The sequence below is a fragment of the Sinocyclocheilus rhinocerous genome, unplaced genomic scaffold (assembly GCF_001515625.1).
Source record: "Sinocyclocheilus rhinocerous isolate Xijiao unplaced genomic scaffold, SAMN03320098_v1.1 scaffold789, whole genome shotgun sequence".
Taxonomy (NCBI): domain Eukaryota; kingdom Metazoa; phylum Chordata; class Actinopteri; order Cypriniformes; family Cyprinidae; genus Sinocyclocheilus; species Sinocyclocheilus rhinocerous.
The window spans coordinates 1,011,604-1,028,299 of record NW_015667306.1 but is presented as its reverse complement, the minus strand read 5'-3'; the positions used below and the strand labels follow the sequence as shown (position 1 = coordinate 1,028,299).

Below are 16,696 nucleotides of genomic sequence, written 5' to 3'. Positions count from 1 at the left end.
CACAGTATGGTGAGGGGCGTAAGATTTCCGTCTCACGCTTGAGGTATTTGGCCAATCACAACGCACTGAATAGCTGGCCAATCACAGCATACCTCGCTTTTTCAGACCGATGAGTTTTGTAAAAATCGACGCGTTTCAAAAAGGCGGGGCATAGAGGAGAAACAATAATGTACAGTATGTGGAAAATAATGTGTTTTTTTAACTTTAAACCGCATAAACACATTTCATTACACCAAATACACAAAATAATGTTATTTTTAGCAGCATCATATGACCCCTTTAACAAACTTTCCTTTTGACATCTTCATTTCTAAGGCCCTATATGGTTCGGTTCCAGAGATATTGGAATTTCAATGTGGCTCCATGAGTAAATCGTTAAATTGTACACATTTTCAGTGGTCAAAAACCAAATGTGGGTCAATTTCCATAAATATGATATTTCTTTTCATTTAAAGAGGAATGTCTGAATGTCTGAAGAACAAATAATGTTGAAACTAGAAATGTATCTCGTTTCTTTCTGTCAAAACAACTGCATTGAACATACCTGTCTGAGTGCCATAAATATTATTTTTCCAAAGTTTGCTTGCCTATAACTCAAGAAGTATTAAACATATTGCAATATGATTTTAGATTTTAGTTCTTAATAAACATTTCTTTTTGAATCCTCATTTTCAAGTCCCTATTTAATTCAGTCCCAGAGATATGGGGATCTCAATGAGGCTTCATGTCCAGATTGTTGAATATTACCCATTTTCAGTGGTCAAAAACCAAATGTTGTTCTCTCTAACCCTGGGCCATCCTTATTGTTGAGACCTGTGTTCATGATATGCTCTTCTAAAGTATGTGTCTGTGTAATTTTGTAAAGAATAAGAGCATTACTATGGATAAGTGTTTTTGTTCAAAGAGAAAGTATAGGGAGTGGAGAGGTCCTTGAATAGATGTGAATAATATAAGAGCAACCCCAGCACACATCTTACAGTTCACTGTTCGGAGTGGGTGGATCTGGTGCTGTCTGGAGTGTGTGTATTGGTGCGGGTGTGTGTATAAGTATGAACAGCTGTGAGAGACAAAGGTCTTTGTTAAAAGCCAAACTAAATTTCTTCCATTTATAATTTTTTCACTCTTTCCTGAGAAGCATAGCCAAACTCTTTCATCCTTTTACTCCATTCTAAGAGAGACAGTGAGTGAATATGTGGAGAGAGTATTCTCATGAAGGAGAAAATGACTTCATGCTCTGTTTGTAGACTCAACCACTCTGGCTAATACTCACACCAGGCATCTTTTCTCCACCTAATTTCAGACTATAGCTGAAAGTTGTTTGATGTCATGTTTTTATATGAGTGTGTGCCTGTGTGTGCTACTTTGGGGACAAAAACCAGACAAAATCCCATTATGTGGACCTCCTTACAAGTAAATATTATTAAAATAATTTAATTTCTGATATACTGTATATTAAATATAAAAATATAATACAAATATAAACTAACTTGTTTACTTTATATAAAAAACTATAAAGGTTTGTTTGTAATATGAAGTTGTGTGTACTGCATTACATTACATCTTCAGTGAAACTGAAACTCTGAATTGTGTGATTAAAGTGACATGGCGATGGAAAAGCCTTGTATTTATTGATAAGGGGACACCAAGAACTCTGTGTGAGAGTACATTTTAGTATATACACATGACTTTGTTGAAAGTAGAGAATACAGCCCCGGATGTTTGGAATATTGTTAACTCTCCGGGAACCTTGGGTGTTGCTCTTGGCTAAGTGGCAGATTCTGCAGGAAGTCATTTTAACCCACTGTACCCACAAGCTTTTGTTTAATTAAAAACTACACGTCTTGATAATCCCAAATGATCTCATCCTTTATCTAAATCAATTTTCATTTAGATTAAGAATGTTTTATTACCTTTTTGAATATTGTATGAGGGTTAGCCTATCGCTAAATTCATGGAGAATTGCCTGTATAGCATTCCTAACTCATAACACGTGAGGGGAGGCTAGTCTTATGTTTATAAGACTGAATCTTACATGAGAACAGACTGTTTTTTACAGTCTGATAAGGCAGCCGAACATCACAGGAAACAAACCATGGAACAATACTTTTTTTAAACTGATATTTCAGAGTCAAAGACATTTCATATTTAAACGTGAAGGGTGGTAGCTTGTGTCAAATTTACGTGGGAGGTTTTTGAGACTGTCTGCAGGATGTGCTGATTGAATCTCCAGTGTGTGGCAGTCGGCATCAGAGAAACGGTGTGACAGGCATGGTTTGAGTCTTGAGATCTGGTGTCAGGGTCAGTGCCTACTAGGGCAGTGTTTCCCAACCGGGGTGCCGTCTGTCGAGAGCAGGGGTGCCGTGTAAAAAATCATTTTTTTATATTTTTAAATTGCTAAAATTTTCAAAAAAGCATCTATTATATAATATCCATTTCTGATGTCGCCAATAATTAGAGATGCACCGAAATTTTGGCTGCCGAAAATTAGTTCACCGCTCAGGTTTCACTTTCACGTGGTGTGACGCTCTGCGTATTATCCCGCTCTATGCGTGTGTGCACTCCGCTCAGCTCCACTCATACCATTCATGCTCATCGGAAGAGCAAAGTCCACTCAAAAATCGAGCTGACAGGAAACATCGATGTAGTACAGTATTGTTTCTGTCTGCAATAGCCTTACTGTGTTGTAACATGGTGTGGTATATGGGCAACTCTGGTAACGCTGCCCTCTCATTCATTGATCTGCTAACCGCTATGTTATGCTCGCGTGTTCTGATAATAATAGCTTTCTAGGACTAAACATTATTTGGATAATTGTTAAAAAAAAACAAAAACAAAAAGTTAAATATCTTAACCCTTCTGTTAGACCTACCTTAAAATGTCCAAAGGGTGCCGCGACTAAAAAAAGGTTGGGAAACACTGTAGGGGACCCCTAGAGTGAAACCAGAAAAGCATTATAAATCTGTCTCTCTCTTCACTCACACACAGACACACACTCTCTGTACCATATGGGGCTCAGTGGATAAATTATTAAACTGACTAGTGTCTGCTGAGGCCTGGCGAGAATGTTGCAACTTAGGCTCATTGGATAAATGTGCCTCTATCTTCATTGTTTTAAAACTCCAAAAACGTACCTATACAGACAATTCACTGCCGTTTTCAGCTGAAATGAACACAAGTAGCAGTAAAATACCATGAATTTTTATTACTTTTTATATAAATTATGATTGTATGTGCAAATGTTAATAAAGACTTATTTTACTAAAATGTGATCTTAAAACACTTTGTTAATCCATGATTTGTAATCTCCATACATATGGCTTATGTGACTTAGTAAACTTGATCAGTTGCTCAGCTGGAACAGTGTTGCCCTTATGATACGGAGTATGAATCCAATGAAACACGAGTCACAATAAAAGAACTTAAAAATGTTTGTAGAGACTTCTTACACACACACACACACACACACACACACATGCTTTTGAAGAGAAGCACGTATGTGTGTTTTATCTAAATTTGGTGCAATGTCAACATGACAAAAATTGACCCTGTTTACGTTCTTAATGCACATTCTCGGCTTTATTGTGCTTTATGCATGTTTTTCCTGTAGAAAGTTTGTTTTTATAATCTTTCATCAAAATCACGTGTTATTTAGGCCATGCAGACTATTGGATAATGTTAAACAATAGATAAATAGCTCAGCATTTTTAAAAACATGCATTTATTGAAGTATGCCCACTTTTCACAATTCACCAATTCACAATGAATAAAATCAAGGACTGTTCTGCATTCCTTCTTGTTGAATATCCTGTTTCTCATGGAAATGTGCCACATTACAGAAGTAAAATAGGTTGTGAACACAATTACCATTGAATGTAACATTGGTGGTGGGGTTGGCCATGCAACAGTTGCACACATTTGAAAACTTCTTAAACCAACCTAAGATTGTTTTCAGATGGTCTTATATGGTTTAATGAGGTTTTATTGGTTTAAGATGGTCTCTCTACCTGACCAAGCTGGTTTTCAGCTCAAAACCCCTCTGAAACCAGCCAACAGACCAACTAAGACCAGCAAGCCAGCTTAAGATGATTTCAAGTTGGCATGAAATGGAAATTCACCATACATTTTTTATTAATGTGATTGATTGATCTCATCGTGACCTTGACCTTGTCCGTGACCTTTTTTTAAGAAAATATTATAACAGGTGAAACCTGATTTCTCTGATAACATATGCCAGACTTCTCCAATTATTTAGTCCGCTTAAACTCTGCCCTTTCTTACAATTGACTGCAAGCTCGCATTCAGATTTCCCTCCATCCAATCAACAACCAATGGATTGAACCAAGTCCTTACCATACATTTTTTTTCTTTTGATAATCTGTTTCATTCATACACATCACAATACTGAAGAATAATTTATGTCCATTACATCATGACTTAAAGATGTTTTTTTTAGCAGTGTTATGGAAAAAAATATGCATGAGCTGAATAAGTTTAAGAAAAACATTAGAGACATTAGAGACATTAAGATTATTATTTTTTTCTTTGTTGTCGCAATATATGTTGTCAAGAGACAGCCAAACCATTTAATAAAAATGTAAATATGCCTTTACACAAGCAATGTGCTGGTGGCTTTGTCCTGTGAATAGGTGGATAAGTGACTGGTATTTTATATTAAAATGTGAGACTAGTCCTCTAGTTCCTCATTCCTGCGAGCGTTCCTGCGAGTAAAAACAAAGTATTACAGCAATAGGGTGACTCAGTTCCTAGTAGTTCCTACCAACTTTCAGTAGTTCCTACCAACACCATGTGGAACAAAGTTCTTTTTAACACTGCTGTATCTTTACAAAAAAATCATAGCGATCAACTGAATGTGTTATCATCGCATTTAAGTCAGTTGTTCAGTTGTTTTTCTTCTGATAGTGCAGGCTTGGCATTTGTATAGGTGCATAAGATAAACTTCAGTCGGGTCTGGAATGTTTCTCAGTGCAAACAGACTGGGAAAGGTGTGACATACTAAACCCCTCGACCAGCACATGCACACACACACACACACACACACACACACACACACACTCTTGCACATGCACACAAACTTGCACAAGGCCTTGAGCTGCAGCCGGAATACAGAACATATGGACTCTAACTGCATGGCTTCCTTTCTCAACAGAGGCTGAAGACACACCACATGAGGTCAGCTCACATTTGAAGACCAACGAAACAGGCAGAAGGTGAAAAGAGTCGAAAATAAGGTGAGAACCAGAAAGAAAATATGTAAAGAGAAAAAAAGGAGAAACAAACACACTACTAACACCCACTGTATGCAGTGCTAAAAAAATATGTGATAGTCTACTAGTGTAACAGAGCGTTACTTGCTATCAGACAGCTGCGCTAATAAGTTTGTGGGTGGGAGTGTGTGAACCATTAGTGGGTTTATCAATGATCATGCCATCTTTCAAATTTCACATCGCTGTGTTTTTTTGCGGTAAGGCAGAGGGCATCCATTTTCACATGTCACAGTTCTTCTTTAGATTGTTCCATTTAGAGGAAGATTTTCTGCCCAGGGAGACTCAATATTACATTACACCTCGATTATTCTTGTTGTGTTGCATTATAACAGACTCTTCAAACGCCCCCTGCAGTGGCACTTCCATTTCCCTGCTGGCTTTCCTGTCCCTGTAGAAATGTGACAGAGTTGGGTAAATGGCACACATATGGCCCTCTCTCTGGGGATACAGATTAAATGAGCTCCTCCTGTACTTCTTAAAATATATACATGCTGCTTTATAGACCCCTGACAGATCAGTTTTGTGATGGACAAATCAATAGAGATATTTTTTTGAAGTCAAAGAAAGTACTTGAAGTTACAATCAGTGAAGACTGGCTGATGCATAGCTGTGATCAGCTCACTAAAATTTCAATGTCAAGGACCCCCAAATATGATGATCCCCTTGCAATGGACTCTCTTCCTAAAATATAAAGGCAGCCATTTATTTTTAATGTGTGAACAACTTTTGTTGTGCGCTCCTTATTTGGGAGTCACACTCACGGTCTTCGCGGTCAAAAGTGACCGGACACCTGAAATTTAACTTTTTTTGTCTTCAGTAAAATCAATCTAATATATTTCTGTTCAATAATATTTTTTCCTTTTTCTTTTGTATTTTGAGAGAATTTTATGATACTAATTAATATTTATGATAAATTTTCCCCATTGAAAATAGTAAAAAAAAGTTTTTTCTAATTTTTTAAAATTATTTTTCAATTAATGCAGTATTTCAGATTAAAATAGAGACTAGTCCTTTAAAATCCAATTTTTGAAGGCAGAATAGCACCTCCTGGTGAGAGCAAAAAACAAAAGAATAACCTGTAATTTCATGGTGTAACCACTAGACATATCAACATTGGCTACCAGAAATCACTTACTCTGCCTTTAAATGTTGATTTGAAGTGTAGGTTTTTCCTTATTATTACTACATTCAAACCTGAACACAGTAAGCATTTTGTTACACAAAACATTAAAATTCTATAAAAATGTAACAAAAATTAACATGAATGCTTTATCAGAGCTTAATCCTTCTGGATCTGATCTGATTTTAACCTCTTATTTAAGTCTTCTGACTCATTTTAGCTATATGGTTATAGCCATACCAATTCATTTGAGTATGTATAACTCTGTATGTGTGTGTCTGTGAGTGTGTGTGTGTGTGTGTACAAGTGTGTGTCCGCGCGTGTGTGAGTTGCTGTGTTGATTTTGCTCTCTAAATGTTTTAGAGTTTCACCCCTTCATTGCTGTGCAATTATCTTCTGCATTGTGGGGGATTTTTGACCGAAGACCATGAGTGTGACTATTTTTTTTACGACCACTTAACTTTTTCGAATCATGCCCTCAAATTTTTTTTGTGTTCACATACCAAGTGCCATAAAAGTCACAAAGCTTCATACCATTCTGGTGAAGCTACGATTTTTAAAAATTCTAAATGTAAAATTCTCCGGTCAGAATTGACCGAAGACCGCTCAAGGGTTAAACATGGTTTTATAAAGAAGAGCTGACATGTACCGATATAAATGCCATTTATATTGTACTTTTATATTTTTATATTGTACTAAATTAACCATTGTACTAATGCAAATTATAAAAATATAATCAAGAAAATATTTACCTTGTATTAAATTGACAACAAATCTTTTTTTTTTTTTTTACTAAATAGAGTAATATTAGATGTATAATACTGAAAAAGAGAGATTTTAAATCTAATTCATTTTTATTGAGAAAATAGAACATTTTATGGAAAATTTTTTTCACAAAATGACATGCAGATATATTTATTTACTGTTAAAAACTAGAGCTGTTAGTAGAATAAAATAATTGCAATTAATTACATTATTTCTGACATGATTTCTGATTTAGACATTCATTAATATTAAAAGACATTCAGTAATTTGAAAAGAAATCTCTAAATAATTTGAAAACTCAGTTATCCTTGCTGCAGGAGCACTTAAGCAATTTTAAAAAATATAATCTGTAAAATATTTAATTTGTATTAAGTTTACAGCACATCTAGTTTTTTTCTACCCACTATTAGAGTTATATTAGTTGTATATGAAGAAACTGAAGAAACGTTTTTATTTTTATTTATTTTTTTTACTGCTTTTTATAGAGAATATATTATTCTTATTTTTTTCACAAAAGGAAATGCAGATATATTTATTTCCTGCTATAAACTGTGGCTGTTAATAGAATAAAAATAGACTTATTACATTCAGCAATGTTTAAGAAATTGTAAAAAATTATTGCATTAAACATATTTGATTAATATCTTATATCAACCTGTTAACTTTGTCATATTTAAATATATATATATATATATATTCATTGACCCCCAGCCCCCAGTTTGAAAGTCCCTGGGTTAGACCACATTGAGAGTGTTGCAGTAAAGGGTTAACTGGCAGTAGATGTCTCTAGCTCATCACGTTCTACATGGACTGTATATCAGCAGGCTCCACACTCTTAAACTTACTGGCACTATTCTCTTTCCTATCACTGACATTCTCCTTTGGTCTCATGTGTCTTAATCCCCCCTCTCTCTGACCCCCTATAAGGTAAAGTTCTGAGCTCCCGGAAGACGAATAGAGACTGCCATCTAAAATGGCTTTTAAACATAGACTCCACGCTGGATTTGTGTTGATGTTCCTTGTCTGCCTGTAAATGTCTCTTTAGGCCTAATTTACAGAGGTAGGCAGTGTGCTGAAGCTGTCCTCTCTCTGAACTCTTCAGATGTATGGGGTCCCCGGTCTAAAGTTGCCTTTGGTGAGCTCCATCCTTGATTTTAGGAGTGGAACATTTCATTGCTGTCAGATCGCTCTGTATCTCAGTTGCCTAGCAACTGAGGTCCATAGCAAAGATGCCTGGGATGGTCACTAGGTTTAATGAAACCCGTTTTGCGACAGATTACCAGGAGCTGAGGATGAAGATGCTGCTCTTTTCAGAAAAATGTTTTTACTGGAGTCTGGATTCTCATTAGAACAGATTTTGTGTAACAAATTTAGTTAAATGTCTTATGTTTATTCCCTTGTTTATCTGATGATGTTATTTTCAGTGGCATACAAGGTGATGCATTAACTGTTGAATCATAATGTAATCATATCAGGAAATAGAATTGTAGATAATGTGATCAAAGTGAGAACATTTTCCACAAACATTTGGATGTCAAGATACTGACTACATTTGCAAGCTTTATTGGTTTAAAAGTGGAGAGTCAATAGGCTGTGATGAACTTGTTTCCATCAGGGCAAGTTGGAGTTTCCTCTCATTTTCAATTTCATTAATGACTAAACCTTGAATATTGAATTAGATTCACATTATAAACACTCAAGGGAAGGTGTGTCTTGTGTAGTAGTAATAGAGGAGTAAATATGTCGGGTAAATTATGCTGGACGTTGTTAAAGGATAGTACGTTTCTGCTGTCTTTCATTGAACCTGGTTGGGCTCAATATTCTAGAGTAGTTTAATGAGGTTAGTATGACAGCTGATAGTCTAGCGATCCCTGCTGTTTGCTCTCAGCAGCAGGCCTTTGTATTTAACCTCACTGCAGGAGAGCCGGCTGAGATGAAAAACTCCGATACACCACAGACCTTTGAGCTCACAGTCATGACAGGTGTGTCACAGTGTGCTATCAATACCCATATGGCAGAGCCACACGAATATGAAAGAAGCACACAAACGCATTTGATTTTTCGGTCGTTGTGGGGACTATCCATTGATGGGTTTTATATTAAGCTAATAATAATAATTTTCTACCCCCTACTCATATATATTCATAGATTACATTCAAATTAAATTACATATCGATGACTGAACAACTGTGAGGGAAGCAAAAAAACAAAAACAAAAAAAACAAACAACAGATGTATATGTTTTTTTTTTTTTTTTGCTATTAACTGTATTGTGGCCTTCTATGAGAGACTTTAAATTACCATGGAGTTTTCAGAGTCTAAATAGGTCAAAGCAGACAATGTGGTAGGAAGTGAGGTACTGTATCAGTGCTTTTGATGCTGTTCTCCAGCATGGGATGACAATATGATGGTGTCCCCACTAGGGCTGTGCGATTAATCGAAATCGCGATTTGAGACGTTGCGATTTCCTAATCGCAAAGCCTGCGATGTGGACGCGATATTACTCTGTTCCAGAGCATATGCATGACTGCCAGCCTTGAGTTGCAGTCTTACTTGTCCTGGGCAAGAGTGAGCGCACCTCCGTTCTCCCCAATCAGCACTGCTCTAGCCAACTGCGTAAACACCCACCATTTTAAAAAAAACGGAAAGCGGGAGAGCGACAGAGTGGGATTATGGCGTCTACTGGGTCAGATCGTAAGAATTTCTGTGATAGTTTCTATTGTTTTTTTCAGCAGGGTAATGATACCCATACTGTGCTGCACATTATTGACAATATTGAGCTGAAGCTTGACTTTGCAAATTTAAAATCGCAAATCAAATCGCAATCGCAATATCTGTCAAAAAAATCGCAATTTGATATTTTCCCCCAAATCGCACAGCCCTAGTCCCCACCCTTCCTTTGTCAACCAGATTCAGACCAACCATGACTAACCGGCCTGAACATTGATTTGTCACTGTACTGCCATAATACTCTAGAGCAGGGGTGGCGAACTCCAGTCCTGGAGAGCCGCAGCCCTGCAGAGTTCAGCTCCAACCCTAATTAAAACTCACCTGCCTGTAGCTTCCTAATAACCCTTCAGACCTTGATTAGCTTGTTCAGGTGTGTTTGATTAGGATTGAAACAAAACTCTGCAGTGCTGCGGTTCTCCAGGACCGACGTTCGCCACCCCTGCTCTAGAGCAAGGATTTCTTCATTTTTTTGATGGTATTGACCAGCAAATATGATGATTCCCTTCTGAAGGAATCATTGTTTGAGAATATATTACTGTGAAAAAACTCATTTATATGTATGAATATTAAAAATGAACCACCATTCAAAAGTCTGAGGTCAGTTTTTTTTTATCAGTTTATTAAATCAAAAATGCAGTAACAGTAATTTAAAAGTAACTGTAATATTGTGAAATATTATTTCAATTTTAAATAACCTTTCTATTTGTGTATATTTTAAAATGTACTTATATATATTTAAGGAATCATTCTAATCTTCTAAAAAGTTTAAAAGTCACAGTTATTTGAAATCAAAATCTTTTGCAACATTATAAATGTTTTTACGGTCACTTTTGATCAGTTTAAATAAAAAGTAAAGAAAAGAAACTCTTTCTCACCCCAGTCTTTCGTGTAAGTGTATAGTTTGTGATGAATCTCATGATTTTGGAAGTAGAATGAAAAATTACCCATTTTAACCTGTTTCACTGAATTTTATTTATATAGTTATTTTATAATTGTACATAACACCTCCAAATGGTGTCCTGAACCCCAGTTTGAAAACCACTGCATTAGAGAACATCGCAACTGTTTTGCTCAAATCAAATTACTGAAAGTTAATGCACACTGGAACATAACTGAACACATAACTCCTCAGTATCAATTTTCCTGCTATATTTTAAACATTTATCCATATATATCATGCCAATTATGCTGAACTTGTTCTTCCATGTGTGTTACAGTGCAACAGGCCTGAACCGGCAGCCTCATGGCCACCAACAACACTGCTAGCATTGCTCAGGCCCGCAAACTGGTGGAGCAGCTCAAGATGGAGGCCAATATCGACAGGATAAAGGTAAGAAGAATATGAACATATTATTTCATTCAAATGAATCCAATTCACTTGGTTAAGAGTGAAAATACTGTGAGCATTGTTTGGTGACTGTTTGTGTTTTCATGAATCAACATCAGGTCTCAAAAGCAGCAGCAGATCTGACATCGTACTGCGAAGCCCACGCTAAAGAGGATCCCCTGCTCTCCCCCGTGCCTGCATCCGAGAACCCCTTCAGGGAGAAGAAGTTCTTCTGTGCCATCCTGTAAGCAGCGCTGCCCAGCCATGGACTCACCTGCTCCCTCTGGGATACACTCATGGACATAAAACATGTTGATCTTTTACAAGGGCTGGAGAGATGCAGTGGAGAACCCTCAAATTCTCCTGGCTCTCTATGAGCCCCAATTAAAGCCACTGACACCACCTAGTGGCCTTGAGATCCGAGTATAGTTACAAGAATCTGTTGAAATTCAGAAGGGAGTGCAGCAAAAAACAGGAGTGACTGTCATTGTAGCAGATCAGCCAGGATGTGTTGTGAAAATATTCAAGTATTCAAAGGTTTCTGTGGTTCTGATGAGATATTCAAATATTTGTCTTTATTGATTTTTAGTGGACTGTGATCATTATTCTGATCACTGATCTTAGAGCCCATTGATTATTAAATTGCTTTCTTATTTGTTTATTTGTGTTTTTTAAAAGAATAATCTTGTTTTAATAATCTAATCTAATGCCTACCATTTAGGTAGCTTTCTGTAGCCATTTATGGGTACAGCAAAAAAAAAAAAATCTTTTTTAATTTAATGAATGACAGTTTAGTGAACTTTTCTAATGAATTCACGCTTGGACAAATATTCCTAAAATGAAATACTTATCTTTTAGATGCTGATAAAAATTATTCATCTGTACAGCAAACAAAGTTTCTTTCTTTTTTTGGTCTTAAGCATAGTTCTCTTTTTACTCTTTGTACAAAAAAGTTAGCAAGTTCAGCTGTGTTGTGCTATATGTTTTGAATATTTGTGGTGATATCAATAATAACTGCATGAAGCCTGACAAAGCGCCGTCTTTTTTCTTTCAAACTGTTACCACAAATCAAATTAAATATCAAAACAACAACCACAACAGCTACATCCCATGATGTCATCCATTAAAAACAGATCAGTTGCAAACTCTGCATGGCTTGATTAGTAAACCACAGCATCAATTTTCCTTAAACTGATCAAAGATTTACCTTCTCTGTTAATCATGGTTTGTCTGGATAGCGTTGCAATGATCTTTCTTGCCCATAGGAAGAACCCTTGTTTCATAGCAAAGGTTGTGATAAAACGTTTAAAAAATAAATTATAATAAAAATAAATGAGAAAGAGAGAGAATTATTACTTATTGCACGTACTTCAATAAGTAAGTAAACATTATGCAAATGCATAAATACACATTGAAAAAAGTACTACATAAATAAGGACAGGCTGACATAAGTACACTCCATCTCAAAATTCCCTTCATTGCTGTTCTCTGCTTTCACTCATTCGGCTATATTTCAAAATGCGTCACTCGGCTGTATTTATCCTTCCATCTGATTAATCAGTCATCAGACACATACAATAACATGGTGACGCAGAGCCTGACCCAGACACGTACACAAACACATGCAAGACGCCTCATTTTTAGGGAAATGACAAACTCATCACGTCAGCTTCCTGCGAATGCGTCTCACGGTGTGTGATGTATTGCCATGGAGACCGCGCTGACGACAGCCTGATAACACATGCAGGCATTAGAGCCTCACAAAAAATGACACTTAGTGGGGGGTTATTTGTGTTGTTTCAGGTGCATGTATAAAAACTTGCTCTCTGAATCCTCTCTATCGCTTTTCAATAATTAGTTAAATAAATATGATTATTACTTATATGAAACACTTAATGTAGACGATATTTATTTATTTAAAAGTATATTCAGTATTAGAATGTTTTCCCTTATTTATATACCTAATGGATGTCTTATGACATAAAGAACCCTTCTTTAGCGCAGCCTTCCTTGTGTGTTTAACAAAAGAAATTCTGATTCTGGTTTTAATTATATTCTCGCAGAAGCACATTCTGTTCATGACAGCAGGTGGCAGTATAATCTCACTTACAGTTTCTTGGGTTTGAGTGCCTCTGAATGAAGGGGGAAAAAAAAGAAAAAAAAAAAAATACTTTAAGTATACTACTATGTCCCTATTTAGGTCTTAATTTGTATATATTTTGTTACATGAATATCTGAACATACAAAACATCAAAAGAACAGGGTATCTGCTTGTAAACAAAAACATTTTATTCTAGCTTCATGCATTCTTTTTTTAAACACTTGAATGTGGATAAGTTTCATAAATAAAAAATAAAGAAATACACAACATTTTGAACAAAAAGCTGAAAAAAAGACTATGAATTGGATTCAGATTGATAATCAAAACGTAGATAAAGTCGATCAACACCCCAAAGCTTGACAGTTATTATTACCTCTTCATTGGTCAACATTTTATTCCATAATGTTACAGTTTTGATGCTGTTTTATGTCTGATGATCATGTTAGAATACATGTGGAAGCATCTGTTGTTTCGGTTTCTTCTTCACTTGTGTTTTTGGGAAATTTTGTACAGAAGATGTGTACTAGCGCCCTCTACAGTATAACAATGAAAACACGGATTCTAGGAGCACAAGTATAGCTCAAATATATTTAGACTTTTTTAAAGTACAAGTCAAGTATACTTAAATGTCATTTTAAGTATTTTTCTGAGAAGTACATAAAGCCCATTTCGGAGAAGTACTTAAAAAGTAGACTAAAAGTATACTTTCCTATTTTAAGATTAAAAGAAGTATACTAATAGCACACTTGAATAAACGTCTTTTTCGCAAGGGGTGGAAAAGAGCTTAGCGCCACGTCAGGGTCTGAGCAGACGTGCGCACTTTTGTTTGCCCGAGTGCTGCAGGTTTTTGGAAATATAAGCCATTCTTGCCGCTTGTAAAAGATTTGGACATTGTCAGGTGCTCTTTTATAAGTCTAGGACATTAATTAGACATTGTTTACAGGGCGGATATCTGAAACTGTTCAGCTGCGCAATTTCAAGATCATTGCAATTTATAGATTTCACATCTAAAAGAGAGGCGTACGCACGTTTTCTGTGCGTACGTTCGTTCTATGAATCACACGTACGCACTTTGAGAAATGATCGTAAAATCAAATTTAGGATTCGTTCTACACAGTATTTTATAAATGAGGGCCCTGGAGACAGAGGATAGTTTTGAGAACTATAGGAAAATGATCATATATGAGCTGGAGTCAATAGGGCAGGAAAAAAAAAAAATGTTATCTTTCTCTTAGTAACCAGTGTTTTTCTGTAACAAAGTAGGCCTATCTTGTTTTCTAGAAAGACTTTGACACAATGTATACGTGTGTGTGAGCTGAATGCACGTATGTGTGCGAGTCTGCAGACACATACAATGTTTATGTTGTATATATGCATTTTAGCCGCTTGGGTCCTGACATAGCCTAGGCTATTGCTTATGCTCCCTGTCAGTGTTTTAGCTTTCTGTGCATTCTGCCCGCAGAGCTTGTCTGGATCTCTGGCCATACATTTTATATGTCAGAAAATGTCAACAAATGTCAACAATATAAGCTTGAAATAGTTCCTTCCTGGAGTAGCCTATTATCCATGGCAACAGACAATTAAATGCTAAATAAAGCTGTTCATGTGTGTAAACAAACAAGTAAAATACCTTTAAAAAGTTTTTATTACCTTTAACGTATCTTTTAGGAGTTGGCTGCTTGTTGGTTTTCATATAAGAAATGCTGGTTTGGTCCTGCACCAGACAGTCTACATTGTAAACCGCTTTGACAGCACGTTTTTTACATGATAATTTGACAAAGACTAAATGATGGACGCAAGAACCTTATCTTCCGAAGTGAATCCTTCCGGGGATTATGTTGAATTTAACTGAGACATGATAGAGATGTGACCCTCTTTCACACTTCAAATATTCAGCAAGGACACATTAAACTGACCAAAAGTGACAGTTTATAACAGACATTTATAATGTTAAAAAATATTTTTATTTCAAATAAATGCTGTTCTTTTGAACGTTCTATTCATCAAAGAATTCCGAATTTTCGGTTTCCACAAATAAATCAATAAATCAATAAATAAATCAGTAAAATAAAGCAGCACAACTGTTTTCAACACTGATAATGTTGAAATGTGTCTTGAGCACCAAATCAGCATATTAGAGTGATTTCTGAAGGATCTGACACTGAAGACTGGAGTAATGTCTGCTAAAAATTCAGCTTTGCCATCACAGGAAAATATTTTAAAATATATTAAAATAGAAAACAATTATTTTAAAATGTAATAATATTTCACAACATTTCTGTATTTGTAATCAAATAAATGCAGCCTTAGTGTGCTTACAGACAGCTAACGTTTGAACATCTAAGAAATAGGCTACTATGCTGAAGTTTGAGTAAAACATATTTTGAAAAATATACTGTAGGCAACCATTTTGGTGACCAATGACTTCCTTTGGATGGACAAAATAAATACTGAGACATTTTTCAAATTCTTTCATTTTCCACAGAAGAAACAAAGTCATATAGTTTTGAAACGACATGAGGGTGAGAAATGCTGACATAATTTAATTTTTGGCTATTTTATTACTAGCCTACTATTTATTTGACACAACATGATGTCCATGCGCTCTCCAGTGGGCAGAAGGGTGAGCTGTGCTCGCTCTAGGACCCGGTGTCCCCTCTTGCGTATTTTGGCTACTTGATGCTCTCCGGGCTCACGCCTATGGATTTCAAACAAGCCGCTTCAGCCCTCAGATGAGCAGCTCAGGATATATAGACGGATTGTGTGTCTTGGCGAGCAGGAGTCGCCCCTGGATTGTTTCCGTAAAGATTCATAGAAGAAGGCATATCTCACTAATCAGTGCTCTCAACGTGCCAGTCTATATGCAGACGCCCTGGGGGTTACCGTCGATCTACGGATGAGACGCCTCTGGAAGCGCGAGGTTGAGGGGCGCAACTTTTCTTATTTCTTTGTTTCAAAGGAGCTGCGCTTTGGTGAATTGAAGGTAATTTTTTTTTTCATATTAATTATCGATTCGTTTTCTGAGGCTGTGAAAATTGTGAACATCGAAACTTAAACGAAGAGACTGCGATAGTTTCATACATCTTCTGGTTGAACAGTTTTAATTGATCTCATTTAAAATGTAAAAGCAGTGTAAGTCTGCCTGTTATAATTACAACAGTTTAAAAATGTAAAACTTTTGAAACAAATGCTCGCTGTCTGGCTCCAGCTCATTGACATTAGAGCGCTCTCCGGAGATACGTGTACACAAACGCAAAACGCTTACAAGCAGAAATATGTCACTGGAAGTTTTGCCTTGATTCATTCTCATATAAATAATTTTTAAGACTAACTTGAAGACTGAAATAACTTCTTCGGCAGGGAATAAC

General features: G+C 36.2%; 1 protein-coding gene across 6 annotated transcripts in view; it reads left to right on the top strand.

The window, feature by feature from the left end:
• The window catches only part of LOC107733700 (guanine nucleotide-binding protein G(I)/G(S)/G(O) subunit gamma-2), a 15,566-nt gene extending 3,550 nt beyond the window's left edge, over positions 1 to 12,016 (top strand). For 2 of the 6 annotated variants that reach the window (XM_016545437.1, XM_016545436.1), the window contains exons 2-4: positions 5,168 to 5,249; positions 11,118 to 11,230; positions 11,347 to 12,009. In XM_016545437.1, coding sequence (XP_016400923.1) covers positions 11,144 to 11,230; positions 11,347 to 11,475 — 216 coding nt within the window. In that variant the 5' untranslated portion in view covers positions 5,168 to 5,249; positions 11,118 to 11,143 and the 3' untranslated portion in view covers positions 11,476 to 12,009. Of the gene's footprint in view, positions 1 to 5,167; positions 5,250 to 10,349; positions 10,376 to 11,117; positions 11,231 to 11,346 lie in introns of those variants that run through there. The other 4 variants (XM_016545438.1, XM_016545439.1, XM_016545441.1 and 1 more) reach the window with 4 other exon arrangements.
• Positions 12,017 to 16,696: the final 4,680 nt, after the last annotated feature.